This window comes from Anopheles funestus, chromosome 3RL (assembly GCF_943734845.2).
Source record: "Anopheles funestus chromosome 3RL, idAnoFuneDA-416_04, whole genome shotgun sequence".
Taxonomy (NCBI): Eukaryota; Metazoa; Arthropoda; class Insecta; order Diptera; family Culicidae; genus Anopheles; species Anopheles funestus.
In genome coordinates, this window is record NC_064599.1 from 5,348,477 (window position 1) to 5,363,484 (window position 15,008).

The 15,008-nt window shown below is 35.6% G+C and overlaps 4 protein-coding genes and 1 long non-coding RNA gene across 5 annotated transcripts; 3 read left to right on the forward strand and 2 right to left on the reverse strand.

Annotated features, from left to right (window-relative positions):
- The first annotated feature begins 186 nt into the window (after positions 1-186).
- LOC125769950 (CDAN1-interacting nuclease 1) lies at positions 187-1,315 on the forward strand. The gene is made up of 2 exons (XM_049439040.1): positions 187-529; positions 607-1,315. The coding sequence occupies exons 1-2, from the start codon at positions 318-320 to the stop codon at positions 1,256-1,258; spliced, it is 864 nt and encodes a 287-aa protein (XP_049294997.1). The 5' UTR covers positions 187-317; the 3' UTR covers positions 1,259-1,315.
- On the reverse strand, positions 1,297-2,216 carry LOC125769953 (mediator of RNA polymerase II transcription subunit 20). The gene has a single exon (XM_049439044.1). The coding sequence runs from the start codon at positions 2,006-2,008 to the stop codon at positions 1,349-1,351; it is 660 nt and encodes a 219-aa protein (XP_049295001.1). The 5' UTR covers positions 2,009-2,216; the 3' UTR covers positions 1,297-1,348.
- A 159-nt stretch (positions 2,217-2,375) lies between these two features.
- On the forward strand, positions 2,376-3,346 carry LOC125769960 (zinc finger protein 706-like). The gene is made up of 2 exons (XM_049439052.1): positions 2,376-2,690; positions 2,787-3,346. The coding sequence occupies exon 2, from the start codon at positions 2,794-2,796 to the stop codon at positions 3,025-3,027; it is 234 nt and encodes a 77-aa protein (XP_049295009.1). The 5' UTR covers positions 2,376-2,690; positions 2,787-2,793; the 3' UTR covers positions 3,028-3,346.
- A 58-nt stretch (positions 3,347-3,404) lies between these two features.
- Positions 3,405-4,353, reverse strand: LOC125769959 (zinc finger protein 706-like). Its single transcript, XM_049439051.1, has 2 exons — positions 4,228-4,353; positions 3,405-3,990 (listed from the first exon to the last, which is right to left on the reverse strand). Exon 2 carries the CDS (start codon positions 3,986-3,988, stop codon positions 3,755-3,757), a length of 234 nt encoding a protein of 77 aa, XP_049295008.1. The 5' UTR covers positions 3,989-3,990; positions 4,228-4,353; the 3' UTR covers positions 3,405-3,754.
- A 3,627-nt stretch (positions 4,354-7,980) lies between these two features.
- On the forward strand, positions 7,981-14,973 carry LOC125769961 (uncharacterized). Its single transcript, XR_007419121.1, has 4 exons — positions 7,981-8,583; positions 10,653-11,201; positions 11,889-12,027; positions 13,214-14,973. It is a non-coding gene; the product is annotated as an uncharacterized LOC125769961 (long non-coding RNA).
- Positions 14,974-15,008: the final 35 nt, after the last annotated feature.

The following is a 15,008-nucleotide window of genomic DNA, read 5'->3' on the forward strand; positions in this document are numbered from 1 at the left end:
CAGTTTCGCGTTTATTTGAATACAATCGAAGAGACAAATTTTTAATTAAATCGTGGATTTAGCATTTGGGAACATATCATGCCAAACAGCACAATCCGTGGGGCACGGTTTTATTTGTACCGGTGCAAATATTTTCTATGATACCTAAAAACCAAAAGAAGTTGCTTGTTTGTAGACACCTCAGCATATTGTACCTGCTGTCGACTGTCATTACCCGATTGTTGGTTGTTTGTTTACCGTTTCTGCAAGCAAACAAATCTAGAAGGCAAGCGAAATTTGAACGCATTCCTGTTTGAATTTGTACACGAAGATTCAAGATGGTGGTAATAAGTGTAAGCAGATTTACCGAAATACAGAACTTTATCCGTAACTACAACGGCTTGTTTGTTAACTGCAATTTGGAGCTGGAAGCGAAATTTCCCGAATACTCCTCGGACACGCTGGGAAGCATTATCGGGAAGGAGGTACTACAGCGCGTCAAGTCAAACCATTCCAAAATAAACGCCAGAGCAGCTTCGCTTATTAAAGAGTAAGTACCTAAATGTTTCCCTTTCAGTATGCAGTGCCAGTTGGATAACCAGTTGTACATATGTGTTTTGTTTACAGATATCAAAGCATTGCCAAGCAAACGTTAGCTCACGATGTGCTCCAGAAAATGGCTATCCAATTGCGCATACCGTCGATGGTGCTGTGTCGGATCTTACTAGGGAAATGTTTTCCAGAAGCATCGAAATCGGAGATAAGTGAGATGATGCGTATGCCCGACTTGATTCCGGACTCGCTGTTGGCAGTGAATGTGAGCTATTGTTTGTACAGTGAAACCATGGATGGTCCAATCACTGATCTAGTGCGAAGGTTCATTGGTGAAGAGTACGAGGTACGGCTGAAGAAGATGGCCCGTGAGACTGGTATGGTTTTCTACGACGAGGGAGATCTGCGTCGCACGGGCTATGACAAGACGCCGGACCTGAAAATGGCGGTGCCATTTATGTTTCGTGGCCAGGTGATTAATTGGATCGAGAGTAAAGCATCGTTCGGGGATATGGATTCTCACAAACGATACGTCAAGGATCAATTGTCAAGCTACGGGAATCGATTCGGACCTGGCATCGTTATTTACTGGTTTGGCTATCTAGAGAGTATTGTGGATTGTCCCGAAAACGGTAATTACGTGATAGTAACCGATGGATTTCCTGCAAAAGATGAAATGGAATTTATCAAGTTTGATCTACCCGCATTCGAAGAAGAAACACAGTAGCACGATCGTGATAGTTAATGATACAAACAGATTAAATATATGTATTCTTAAATTTAATTGTATTTCGATCATTGTTTTTTTCGACGCGTTTTAAGGACGAGCACCGACGGGTGCCATGGTCTGTTTCCGGTAGTTGGTAAAGTGTTCCAAGTACTGATTGATCGTATCAATGGGCTGATAGATTTCGTTTGCCTTGGAATGGTTTGGATTGATGCTTGAACGCTGCGTAAAGTAGGCGGGCATCGAGTTGGATACGTTCGAACCGAGGAATCCTTGAAGAAACTCTCTCATCAGCTCCCAGCAGCTACCCGGTACGAGACAGGGACGATATTCCACCTCCACCAATACTCCTTTGAAATTTTGGCTCATTGTGACACTGCCCAGTTTGATCAGAAAGTCACCAAACTCGAAACGCTGTCCTTTGGATTCGATTTTCGTTTGCTTCTTGGAAGTGTAGGCCGGAGCGATGCGTGTCATTAGCAGATCGAACAATCCATCCGTAACGAGCGGTATCTGCTTAGTACCGGTGTCCAGTATCGAAAAGACGGACGCTGGTTGTTCAGAATTATGCAGTATGTGTACAGTTTTCGGTGGACCCAGTTGCGGGTTGGAACTGTAGGTTTCACAATCTACCAGAAACTGACCCGCAGGTACGGCTCCTAGAGCTACTACGCGTTTGAGCAGAAACTCGATCGTTTGTGCGCCGGATTTGTTTTCCACCGGGTAAGGTTGCAACACGGTCACACCCATTGGTAGCAACACTAATATTTTCACTGGATGTTGAATCAAAAAGAAATTCAAACCGGCTTAACCAAAATAACGCTGTGCAACACAATTGTTTATTGTTTACAGAAGCCGAGTTGTGGAAACGTCAAAACATTCAAGGTACGTAGATGCAAGGAAAGTTGTTCGAAATCAAGGTGCATGCTGTCAGTTTGGTTCGTGGAATGCATTTTGTATCGGGAAAGTGTTATTTAATTTTTTAAAGTAGTGCAGCATTATTTTGTTACTAAAAATGGAACCAATTTTATTCTCGAAACTCTGAAAGTGTGGATAAATAGGAAAAGAAAAACTTCGGCAGAAAAACAGTGTGTGCATCCAAGGAACAAACTGCATATTTGACAGCATGAAAGTGCATTACGCACTGGGATTAGAAAGTAATACCTACCTAGTACAATTTCAGAAAACCTACTGCAATATTCGAGTATTATTTGTATAGGATTACTAGTCCCGTTAATTAATCGAATAATAAATACACAATTGTTCCTTGTCTGCAACGTAAGCTTAAAGAAATCAACTAGACTGTGTGTAGCACTAGAGTGGTGATGCCTTTGACAGCCATTTACAAAGCATTCAGATTTGCATCTAGCAAAGCCAATCGTTCAGCGTTGCATATCGCCAGAAGAAAGGTGTAAAATTTAACTGTAGTTCGGTAAGTGTGTTTCTAAACGGGATATGGGAAATTGTCCCATTATCTGAAATCATGAAATACACAATCAACTTTTCATTCGCTTCGTATTACCTTTAGAGAAAAAATGGCTCGTGGTCATCAGAAGATCCAATCGCAGCAGAAAGCGCAAGAAAAAGCGGCCAAGCAAAAGAAACAACAAGGACACGGCTTGAGCGATCAGATGAAGGCGGCCCAGAAGGCACTCGTGTTTTCCTGTGCGGTCTGCAAATCGCAGATGCCTGATCCGAAAACGTACAAGCAACACTTTGAAAACAAGCATCCCAAGTCGGAGCTGCCTGCTGAGTTGGTGGGTGTTTAACAGGACGCGGCAGGGCCCATATCCGAGAGGTTCGATTCCGTGAATTGCTTCAACGATGGTACCTCTTCCTAGTAGTTCCGCGGTATGTAAATCCTATGTTCAGTGGAATGTTTCCTGCACGTTGCTACAGACAGCCCATTTTAGTTGATTCCGAAGAATATCCTGAATTGTAAGATTCTTTCACGATGATCATTGTAAATACATAGTTGGAAACGGTGAACAGCAATCGCGCATTGTTCTAGGTTACATTTCCCCGAGCGCTTTCCATATTACCTGACCGATGCGAGTATTAAATAAATATTAATCATATACACATTTATACGAATGGCGTTATAATCCTCATTTCGAAAAATTGCCAACTGTTTACCACATGAGAATTATTCAAAAAATGTCAACGGCTTTATTAGTTTACTTTATCGAATAGTTGCTGTTCAGAATAATAAAGAATGGTGATAGCCTGCCTGTATCCTAGAAAACCGAACAGAAGCATGCTTTTGCCCTAACGTTGCGTGCATTAAATTCTCTACTTATTATCGGGCCCGAAATCAAATCCATTGAAGACGACAAACAATGCCTGTGTGCGGTTGGTTAGAACTGGAGGGAAAAAGTTCACCTAAACAAAGAATGCTTCGCCTTCGCAACCTCCGGCACTCCTTGGATAGTGGTACTGCGTACATGGTGCGACGATCGTATTTGCTCGACGCGCAATAATAACGGCTGGCGTTCCTTAGACATCTTTCAGATCCGCGGGTAGTTCGTTTTTGGGATGCTTGTTTTCAAAGTGTTGCTTGTACGTTTTCGGATCAGGCATTTGGGATTTGCAGACCGCACAGGAAAACACCAGCGCCTTCTGGGCTGCCTTCATTTGATCGCTCAAGCCGTGTCCTTGCTGTTTCTTTAGCTTGGCTGCCTTTTCTTGCGCTTTCTGCTGCGATTGAATCTTCTGGTGTCCGCGCGCCATCGCTGTAATGAAAGGGAAAACGTATGCAATCTGGTTAGAGAGTGTGTCGCTTTGCTTATACCTGGCGAACGGTGGTGGGAGACGCAGTTTCGAGAACAACACAGATGTGCATGTAGTGTGTCATGGTTTTCCCATGCACCATATCGTGTTTACCGTTTTGCGACCCACTTCAACAGGTTTGGGTAAGTTTTTTCTGCTCACTGTTTACCGTATGTTCACTTGATACGGTACATACTTACTCTTTCTTTAGGAAGTGTGTTTTAGTAACTAGTTTTGGGGAAATAAACGGAATATGTACAAAGTCGTGTGCTTGGCATGCAAAATTTTCTCTCTGAATTTCGTGACAGCCACAGAGGCTTATTTTGACAGCAAAGCATTGTTGTATACATTCGTTTATACCAAATGGTCCGATGCTGTCAACCAAGGGTGTCGAACATGTTGTTTATGTTATAATTTAAATTTAATTAAACATAACAAGAGGACGGTTACTAAATCCCATTGGTAGCGTAACTTTCCTTCGTTTTGACTACTAGTGGTGTACTTTTATCAATGAATTTTATCAATATTTGATAGCTCAGAAAACATTTTCCACTTCACAAAGCTTATGATATTGAAGACTGTCTCAGCAAAAGCAATTTTGTTTTTCATTAAAATTTATAAAAGTTTATATGTAATGAGAATGCTTTTCAACGTTTTTTGTTTGCGTACATGCCCATAGTTGGAAGGCCTTATCGCGACCACTGTATTAGGGGTTGTCAATGAGATTGCATCATTTGTGCAGCATTATTTTACCGGCTGGAATAGTTCGTCGATCGCTATCATACGCAAAACGTGATCTCAAAATGGACAAATTTCTGGAGGTCTGCGAAGCTGTCTGTTTTCTGGAAGGATATACTCTTACCCCGTCACTAAACGCTTAGCAATTGTCGCGTTTGCGAACGTGATTCAGAAAATTTTTGCGAAACTCCGTATAAAAAAATTTGCGAAAAGTCGCTATACGTGTGTTTTCAGCGAAAAATCGCTATCCGAATCGCGACTTCACGCCATGACAATTTTCTGTAATGACGGCCAGGACACCTCCCAACCGGCCAAACCAACATGCTTTCTCGCTTTCGCAGGTTTGATTGTTCATAAGACAGAACGAGAAGGTATGTTGATATTGCTAGTTGGTCTCGATTTTGCTGGCAAATTAAAAAATTAGATCGGTTGAGTGTCATTAAATATTGTAAAGTTAAAAAAAAATCGAGTGCCTTTTTATTTTTTAAAGTACGTACGTGTTGTATATAAATGTGAAAAGAATGGTAATAGCGTTACCTGTAAAATATAAAAGCAGCGAGCGCGGGTAAGAAGGCGCAGTCGTTGTCAAGAGTTGGAATAAATATCATCGAGCGAAATCTATTTATCCTGTGGGTGTTCTTTTCCTACCTCTTTTACATAAATATTGTGAATGTAAATACTATTTTTAAAACAGAAGAATGGCTATTAATTCGAAAAAAATCTCAACTCGAGGACTTTTTTTTTAATTCTATAAATTTGCCAATCTCCTAAGGCTATGGCCTTAATATTTTTTGAGCAATTTAACAAAATTTAAAAATTTGGTATATTTTAATGCGAATTTGTTGCAATAAGTTTCTTTTCACTCAAATAATGCTTTAAACTAAAAAAAGAACAAAAAATCAGAAAATTTTTTTAAAAAAATTTTCAACTCGAAAATTTCATAAGGCTTACCCCTTATGATTTTTTTGAGAAATTTTGCAAAAAAATTTAAATTGATTTATTTTAATGCCAATCGGTTGAAATAAGTTTCTTTTCACTCAAATAATGTTTTAAATAAGAAAAAGAATAAAAAATTTACGAACATTAAAAAAATTCTAAAAATTTGAAAATTTCATAAGGCTCATTTTTGCACCAAGTTTCGCCTATAACTTGGTCGGTATCCAACGGATCGCCAATCTTTAACTTGCGGTCTATAGATGACACCAATGGCTACAATTTCTTCTTGGACGGCCATACCGTCAGATGTCTGTGCCAGAAGTTATTCAGGGAACCAAGTTCCTTGCCCTGTTTGAGAAAATGTAAAATTTTATTCATTTTTGCACCAACTTTTGCCTATAACTCGGTCGGTATCCAACGGATCGCCAATCTTTAACTTGTGGTCGATAGATGGCACCAATGGCTACATTTTCTTCTTGGACGGCCATACCGTCAGATGTCTGTGCCAGAAGTTATTCAGAGAACCAAGTTCCTTACCTTGTTTTTGAACAATTTAGCAAAATTGAAAAATGTGATATATTTTAATGGGAATTTGTTGCAATATGTTTCTTTTCACTCAAATAATGCTTTAAACTAAAAAAAGAATAAAAAATCGAAAAAAAAATTTCAAAAAAATTTCAACTCGAAAATTTCATAAGGCTTACCCCTTACGTTTTTTTGAGAAATTTTGCAAAAAAATTAAAATTGTTTTATTTTAATCCCAATTGGTTGCAATGAGTTTCTTTTCACTCAAATAATGATTGAAATAAAAAAAAGAGTGAAAAATAATGAAAAAATCAAAAAATTCAAAAAAATGAAAATTTACTAAGGGTCATTTTTGCACCAAATTTTGCCTATAACTCGGACGGTATCCAACGGATCGCCAATCTTTAACCTGTGGTCGATAGATGGCATCAATGGCTACATTTTCTTCTTGAACGGCCATACCGTCAGATGTCTGTGCCAGAAGTTATTCAGGGAACCAAGTTCCTTACCCTGTTTTTGAACAATTTAGCAAAATTGAAAAATGTGATATATTTTAATGGGAATTTGTTGCAATATGTTTCTTTTCACTCAAATAATGCTTTAAACTAAAAAAAGAATAAAAAATCGAAAAAAAAATTTCAAAAAAATTTCAACTCGAAAATTTCATAAGGCTTACCCCTTACGTTTTTTTTGAGAAATTTTGCAAAAAAATTAAAATTGTTTTATTTTAATCCCAATTGGTTGCAATGAGTTTCTTTTCACTCAAATAATGATTGAAATAAAAAAAAGAGTGAAAAATAATGAAAAAATCAAAAAATTCAAAAAAATGAAAATTTACTAAGGGTCATTTTTGCACCAAATTTTGCCTATAACTCGGTCGGTATCCAACGGATCGCCAATCTTAAACCTGTGGTCGATAGATGGCATCAATGGCTACATTTTCTTCTTGGACGGCCATGCCCTCAGATGTCTGTGCCAGAGGTTATTCGAGGAACCAAGTTCCTTACCCTGTTTGAGAAAATGTAAAATTTTTCTCATTTTTGCACCAACTTTTGCCTATAACTCGGTCGGTATCCAACGGATCGCCAATCTTTAACTTGTGGTCGATAGATGGCATCAATGGCTACATTTTCTTCTTGGACGGCCATACCGTCAGATGTCTGTGCCAGAAGTTATTCAGGGAACCAAGTTCCTTACCCTGTTTTTGAACAATTTAGCAAAATTGAAAAATGTGATATATTTTAATGGGAATTTGTTGCAATATGTTTCTTTTCACTCAAATAATGCTTTAAACTAAAAAAAGAATAAAAAATCGAAAAAAAAATTTCAAAAAAATTTCAACTCGAAAATTTCATAAGGCTTACCCCTTACGTTTTTTTTGAGAAATTTTGCAAAAAAATTAAAATTGTTTTATTTTAATCCCAATTGGTTGCAATGAGTTTCTTTTCACTCAAATAATGATTGAAATAAAAAAAAGAGTGAAAAATAATGAAAAAATCAAAAAATTCAAAAAAATGAAAATTTACTAAGGGTCATTTTTGCACCAAATTTTGCCTATAACTCGGTCGGTATCCAACGGATCGCCAATCTTTAACCTGTGATCGATAGATGGCATCAATGGCTACATTTTCTTCTTGGACGGCCATGCCCTCAGATGTCTGTGCCAGAGGTTATTCGAGGAACCAAGTTCCTTACCCTGTTTGAGAAAATGTAAAATTTTTCTCATTTTTGCACCAACTTTTGCCTATAACTCGGTCGGTATCCAACGGATCGCCAATCTTTAACTTGTGGTCGATAGATGGCATCAATGGCTACATTTTCTTCTTGGACGGCCATACCGTCAGATGTCTGTGCCAGAAGTTATTCAGGGAACCAAGTTCCTTACCCTGTTTTTGAACAATTTAACAAAATTGAAAAATGTGATATATTTTAATGGGAATTTGTTGCAATATGTTTCTTTTCACTCAAATAATGCTTTAAACTAAAAAAAGAATAAAAAATCGAAAAAAAAATTTCAAAAAAATTTCAACTCGAAAATTTCATAAGGCTTACCCCTTACGTTTTTTTTGAGAAATTTTGCAAAAAAATTAAAATTGTTTTATTTTAATCCCAATTGGTTGCAATGAGTTTCTTTTCACTCAAATAATGATTGAAATAAAAAAAATAGTGAAAAATAATGAAAAAATCAAAAAATTCAAAAAAATGAAAATTTACTAAGGGTCATTTTTGCACCAAATTTTGCCTATAACTCGGTCGGTATCCAACGGATCGCCAATCTTTAACCTGTGGTCGATAGATGGCATCAATGGCTACATTTTCTTCTTGGACGGCCATGCCCTCAGATGTCTGTGCCAGAAGTTATTCGAGGAACCAAGTTCCTTACCCTGTTTGAGAAAATGTAAAATTTTATTCATTTTTGCACCAACTTTTGCCTATAACTCGGTCGGTATCCAACGGATCGCCAATCTTTAACTTGTGGTCGATAGATGGCACCAATGGCTACATTTTCTTCTTGGACGGCCATACCGTCAGATGTCTGTGCCAGAAGTTATTCAGGGAACCAAGTTCAGGGAACCTTACCTTGTTTTTGAACAATTTAGCAAAATTGAAAAATGTGATATATTTTAATGGGAATTTGTTGCAATATGTTTCTTTTCACTCAAATAATGCTTTAAACTAAAAAAAGAATAAAAAATCGAAAAAAAAATTTCAAAAAATTTTCAACTCGAAAATTTCATAAGGCTTACCCCTTACGTTTTTTTTGAGAAATTTTGCAAAAAAATTAAAATTGTTTTATTTTAATCCCAATTGGTTGCAATGAGTTTCTTTTCACTCAAATAATGATTGAAATAAAAAAAGAGTGAAAAATAATGAAAAAATCAAAAAATTCAAAAAAATGAAAATTTACTAGGGTCATTTTTGCACCAAATTTTGCCTATAACTCGGTCGGTATCCAACGGATCGCCAATCTTAAACCTGTGGTCGATAGATGGCATCAATGGCTACATTTTCTTCTTGGACGGCCATGCCCTCAGATGTTTGTGCCAGAAGTTATTCGAGGAATCAAGTTCCTTACCCTGTTTGAGAAAATGTAAAATTTTATTCATTTTTGCACCAACTTTTGCCTATAACTCGGTCGGTATACAACGGATCGCCAATCTTTAACTTGTGGTCGATAGATGGCACCAATGGCTACATTTTCTTCTTGGACGGCCATACCGTCAGATGTCTGTGCCAGAAGTTATTCAGGGAACCAAGTTCCTTACCCTGTTTTTGAACAATTTAGCAAAATTGAAAAATGTGATATATTTTAATGGGAATTTGTTGCAATATGTTTCTTTTCACTCAAATAATGCTTTAAACTAAAAAAAGAATAAAAAATCGAAAAAAAAATTTCAAAAAAATTTCAACTCGAAAATTTCATAAGGCTTACCCCTTACGTTTTTTTTGAGAAATTTTGCAAAAAAATTAAAATTGTTTTATTTTAATCCCAATTGGTTGCAATGAGTTTCTTTTCACTCAAATAATGATTGAAATAAAAAAAAGAGTGAAAAATAATGAAAAAATCAAAAAATTCAAAAAAATGAAAATTTACTAAGGGTCATTTTTGCACCAAATTTTGCCTATAACTCGGTCGGTATCCAACGGATCGCCAATCTTTAACCTGTGGTCGATAGATGGCACCAATGGCTACATTTTCTTCTTGAACGGCCATACCGTCAGATGTCTGTGCCAGAAGTTATTCAGGGAACCAAGTTCCTTACCCTGTTTGAGAAAATGTAAAATTTTATTCATTTTTGCACCAACTTTTGCCTATAACTCGGTCGGTATACAACGGATCGCCAATCTTTAACTTGTGGTCGATAGATGGCACCAATGGCTACATTTTCTTCTTGGACGGCCATACCGTCAGATGTCTGTGCCAGAAGTTATTCAGGGAACCAAGTTCCTTACCCTGTTTTTGAACAATTTAGCAAAATTGAAAAATGTGATATATTTTAATGGGAATTTGTTGCAATATGTTTCTTTTCACTCAAATAATGCTTTAAACTAAAAAAAGAATAAAAAATCGAAAAAAAAATTTCAAAAAAATTTCAACTCGAAAATTTCATAAGGCTTACCCCTTACGTTTTTTTTGAGAAATTTTGCAAAAAAATTAAAATTGTTTTATTTTAATCCCAATTGGTTGCAATGAGTTTCTTTTCACTCAAATAATGATTGAAATAAAAAAAAGAGTGAAAAATAATGAAAAAATCAAAAAATTCAAAAAAATGAAAATTTACTAAGGGTCATTTTTGCACCAAATTTTGCCTATAACTCGGTCGGTATCCAACGGATCGCCAATCTTTAACCTGTGGTCGATAGATGGCATCAATGGCTACATTTTCTTCTTGGACGGCCATGCCCTCAGATGTCTGTGCCAGAGGTTATTCGAGGAACCAAGTTCCTTACCCTGTTTGAGAAAATGTAAAATTTTTCTCATTTTTGCACCAACTTTTGCCTATAACTCGGTCGGTATCCAACGGATCGCCAATCTTTAACTTGTGGTCGATAGATGGCACCAATGGCTACATTTTCTTCTTGGACGGCCATACCGTCAGATGTCTATCCCAGAAGTTATTCAGGGAACCAAGTTCCTTACCCTGTTTTTGAACAATTTAGCAAAATTGAAAAATGTGATATATTTTAATGGGAATTTGTTGCAATATGTTTCTTTTCACTCAAATAATGCTTTAAACTAAAAAAAGAATAAAAAATCGAAAAAAAAATTTCAAAAAAATTTCAACTCGAAAATTTCATAAGGCTTACCCCTTACGTTTTTTTTGAGAAATTTTGCAAAAAAATTAAAATTGTTTTATTTTAATCTCAATTGGTTGCAATGAGTTTCTTTTCACTCAAATAATGATTGAAATAAAAAAAAGAGTGAAAAATAATGAAAAAATAAAAAAATTCAAAAAAATGAAAATTTACTAGGGTCATTTTTGCACCAAATTTTGCCTATAACTCGGTCGGTATCCAACGGATCGCCAATCTTAAACCTGTGGTCGATAGATGGCATCAATGGCTACATTTTCTTCTTGGACGGCCATGCCCTCAGATGTTTGTGCCAGAAGTTATTCGAGGAATCAAGTTCCTTACCCTGTTTGAGAAAATGTAAAATTTTATTCATTTTTGCACCAACTTTTGCCTATAACTCGGTCGGTATACAACGGATCGCCAATCTTTAACTTGTGGTCGATAGATGGCACCAATGGCTACATTTTCTTCTTGGACGGCCATACCGTCAGATGTCTGTGCCAGAAGTTATTCAGGGAACCAAGTTCCTTACCCTGTTTTTGAACAATTTAGCAAAATTGAAAAATGTGATATATTTTAATGGGAATTTGTTGCAATATGTTTCTTTTCACTCAAATAATGCTTTAAACTAAAAAAAGAATAAAAAATCGAAAAAAAAATTTCAAAAAAATTTCAACTCGAAAATTTCATAAGGCTTACCCCTTACGTTTTTTTTGAGAAATTTTGCAAAAAAATTAAAATTGTTTTATTTTAATCCCAATTGGTTGCAATGAGTTTCTTTTCACTCAAATAATGATTGAAATAAAAAAAAGAGTGAAAAATAATGAAAAAATCAAAAAATTCAAAAAAATGAAAATTTACTAAGGGTCATTTTTGCACCAAATTTTGCCTATAACTCGGTCGGTATCCAACGGATCGCCAATCTTTAACCTGTGGTCGATAGATGGCACCAATGGCTACATTTTCTTCTTGAACGGCCATACCGTCAGATGTCTGTGCCAGAAGTTATTCAGGGAACCAAGTTCCTTACCCTGTTTTTGAACAATTTAGCAAAATTGAAAAATGTGATATATTTTAATGGGAATTTGTTGCAATATGTTTCTTTTCACTCAAATAATGCTTTAAACTAAAAAAAGAATAAAAAATCGAAAAAAAAATTTCAAAAAAATTTCAACTCGAAAATTTCATAAGGCTTACCCCTTACGTTTTTTTTGAGAAATTTTGCAAAAAAATTAAAATTGTTTTATTTTAATCCCAATTGGTTGCAATGAGTTTCTTTTCACTCAAATAATGATTGAAATAAAAAAAAGAGTGAAAAATAATGAAAAAATCAAAAAATTCAAAAAAATGAAAATTTACTAAGGGTCATTTTTGCACCAAATTTTGCCTATAACTCGGTCGGTATCCAACGGATCGCCAATCTTTAACCTGTGGTCGATAGATGGCATCAATGGCTACATTTTCTTCTTGGACGGCCATGCCCTCAGATGTCTGTGCCAGAAGTTATTCGAGGAACCAAGTTCCTTACCCTGTTTGAGAAAATGTAAAATTTTATTCATTTTTGCACCAACTTTTGCCTATAACTCGGTCGGTATACAACGGATCGCCAATCTTTAACTTGTGGTCGATAGATGGCACCAATGGCTACATTTTCTTCTTGGACGGCCATACCGTCAGATGTCTGTGCCAGAAGTTATTCAGGGAACCAAGTTCCTTACCCTGTTTTTGAACAATTTAGCAAAATTGAAAAATGTGATATATTTTAATGGGAATTTGTTGCAATATGTTTCTTTTCACTCAAATAATGCTTTAAACTAAAAAAAGAATAAAAAATCGAAAAAAAAATTTCAAAAAAATTTCAACTCGAAAATTTCATAAGGCTTACCCCTTACGTTTTTTTTGAGAAATTTTGCAAAAAAATTAAAATTGTTTTATTTTAATCCCAATTGGTTGCAATGAGTTTCTTTTCACTCAAATAATGATTGAAATAAAAAAAAGAGTGAAAAATAATGAAAAAATCAAAAAATTCAAAAAAATGAAAATTTACTAAGGGTCATTTTTGCACCAAATTTTGCCTATAACTCGGTCGGTATCCAACGGATCGCCAATCTTTAACCTGTGGTCGATAGATGGCATCAATGGCTACATTTTCTTCTTGGACGGCCATGCCCTCAGATGTCTGTGCCAGAGGTTATTCGAGGAACCAAGTTCCTTACCCTGTTTGAGAAAATGTAAAATTTTTCTCATTTTTGCACCAACTTTTGCCTATAACTCGGTCGGTATCCAACGGATCGCCAATCTTTAACTTGTGGTCGATAGATGGCACCAATGGCTACATTTTCTTCTTGTACGGCCATACCGTCAGATGTCTGTGCCAGAAGTTATTCAGGGAACCAAGTTCCTTACCCTGTTTTTGAACAATTTAGCAAAATTGAAAAATGTGATTTATTTTAATGGGAATTTGTTGCAATATGTTTCTTTTCACTCAAATAATGCTTTAAACTAAAAAAAGAATAAAAAATCGAAAAAAAAATTTCAAAAAAATTTCAACTCGAAAATTTCATAAGGCTTACCCCTTACGTTTTTTTTGAGAAATTTTGCAAAAAAATTAAAATTGTTTTATTTTAATCCCAATTGGTTGCAATGAGTTTCTTTTCACTCAAATAATGATTGAAATAAAAAAAAGAGTGAAAAATAATGAAAAAATCAAAAAATTCAAAAAAATGAAAATTTACTAAGGGTCATTTTTGCACCAAATTTTGCCTATAACTCGGTCGGTATCCAACGGATCGCCAATCTTTAACCTGTGGTCGATAGATGGCATCAATGGCTACATTTTCTTCTTGGACGGCCATGCCCTCAGATGTCTGTGCCAGAGGTTATTCGAGGAACCAAGTTCCTTACCCTGTTTGAGAAAATGTAAAATTTTTCTCATTTTTGCACCAACTTTTGCCTATAACTCGGTCGGTATCCAACGGATCGCCAATCTTTAACTTGTGGTCGATAGATGGCACCAATGGCTACATTTTCTTCTTGGACGGCCATACCGTCAGATGTCTATCCCAGAAGTTATTCAGGGAACCAAGTTCCTTACCCTGTTTTTGAACAATTTAGCAAAATTGAAAAATGTGATATATTTTAATGGGAATTTGTTGCAATATGTTTCTTTTCACTCAAATAATGCTTTAAACTAAAAAAAGAATAAAAAATCGAAAAAAAAATTTCAAAAAAATTTCAACTCGAAAATTTCATAAGGCTTACCCCTTACGTTTTTTTTGAGAAATTTTGCAAAAAAATTAAAATTGTTTTATTTTAATCTCAATTGGTTGCAATGAGTTTCTTTTCACTCAAATAATGATTGAAATAAAAAAAAGAGTGAAAAATAATGAAAAAATAAAAAAATTAAAAAAAATGAAAATTTACTAAGGGTCATTTTTGCACCAAATTTTGCCTATAACTCGGTCGGTATCCAACGGATCGCCAATCTTTAACCTGTGGTCGATAGATGGCACCAATGGCCATATTTTCTTCTTGGACGGCCTTGCTCTCAGATGTCTGTGCCAGAAGTTATTCGAGGAACCAAGTTCCATACCCTGTTTGAGAAAATGTAAAATTTTCATCATTTTTGAACAATTTAGCATAATTTATAAATTTGATATATTTTAATGCGAATTTGTTGGAATAAGTGAAATAAGGAATGAAATGTGTTGAATTGAAAAGGACTGGCCGTTTTGCTGTTGTAGCCATCATGACGGACGATATGCGACTGACGAGTAGAAGTATTATTTCAACAGTTATTTAAGAACGAACGAACGTAGTAGTGTGTGTGAATGATGTCTTGAAAATACTGGACTTTTATCTGGAAAATAATCCAGAAGACGTACCTCTTTTCATATTATACGAAATAGACGGAGTAAGATTTCATTTTGTTGGGCACCTTAACTGGTCTGGTGTATAAAACAATCAATTGCATACCTTTAGGCGC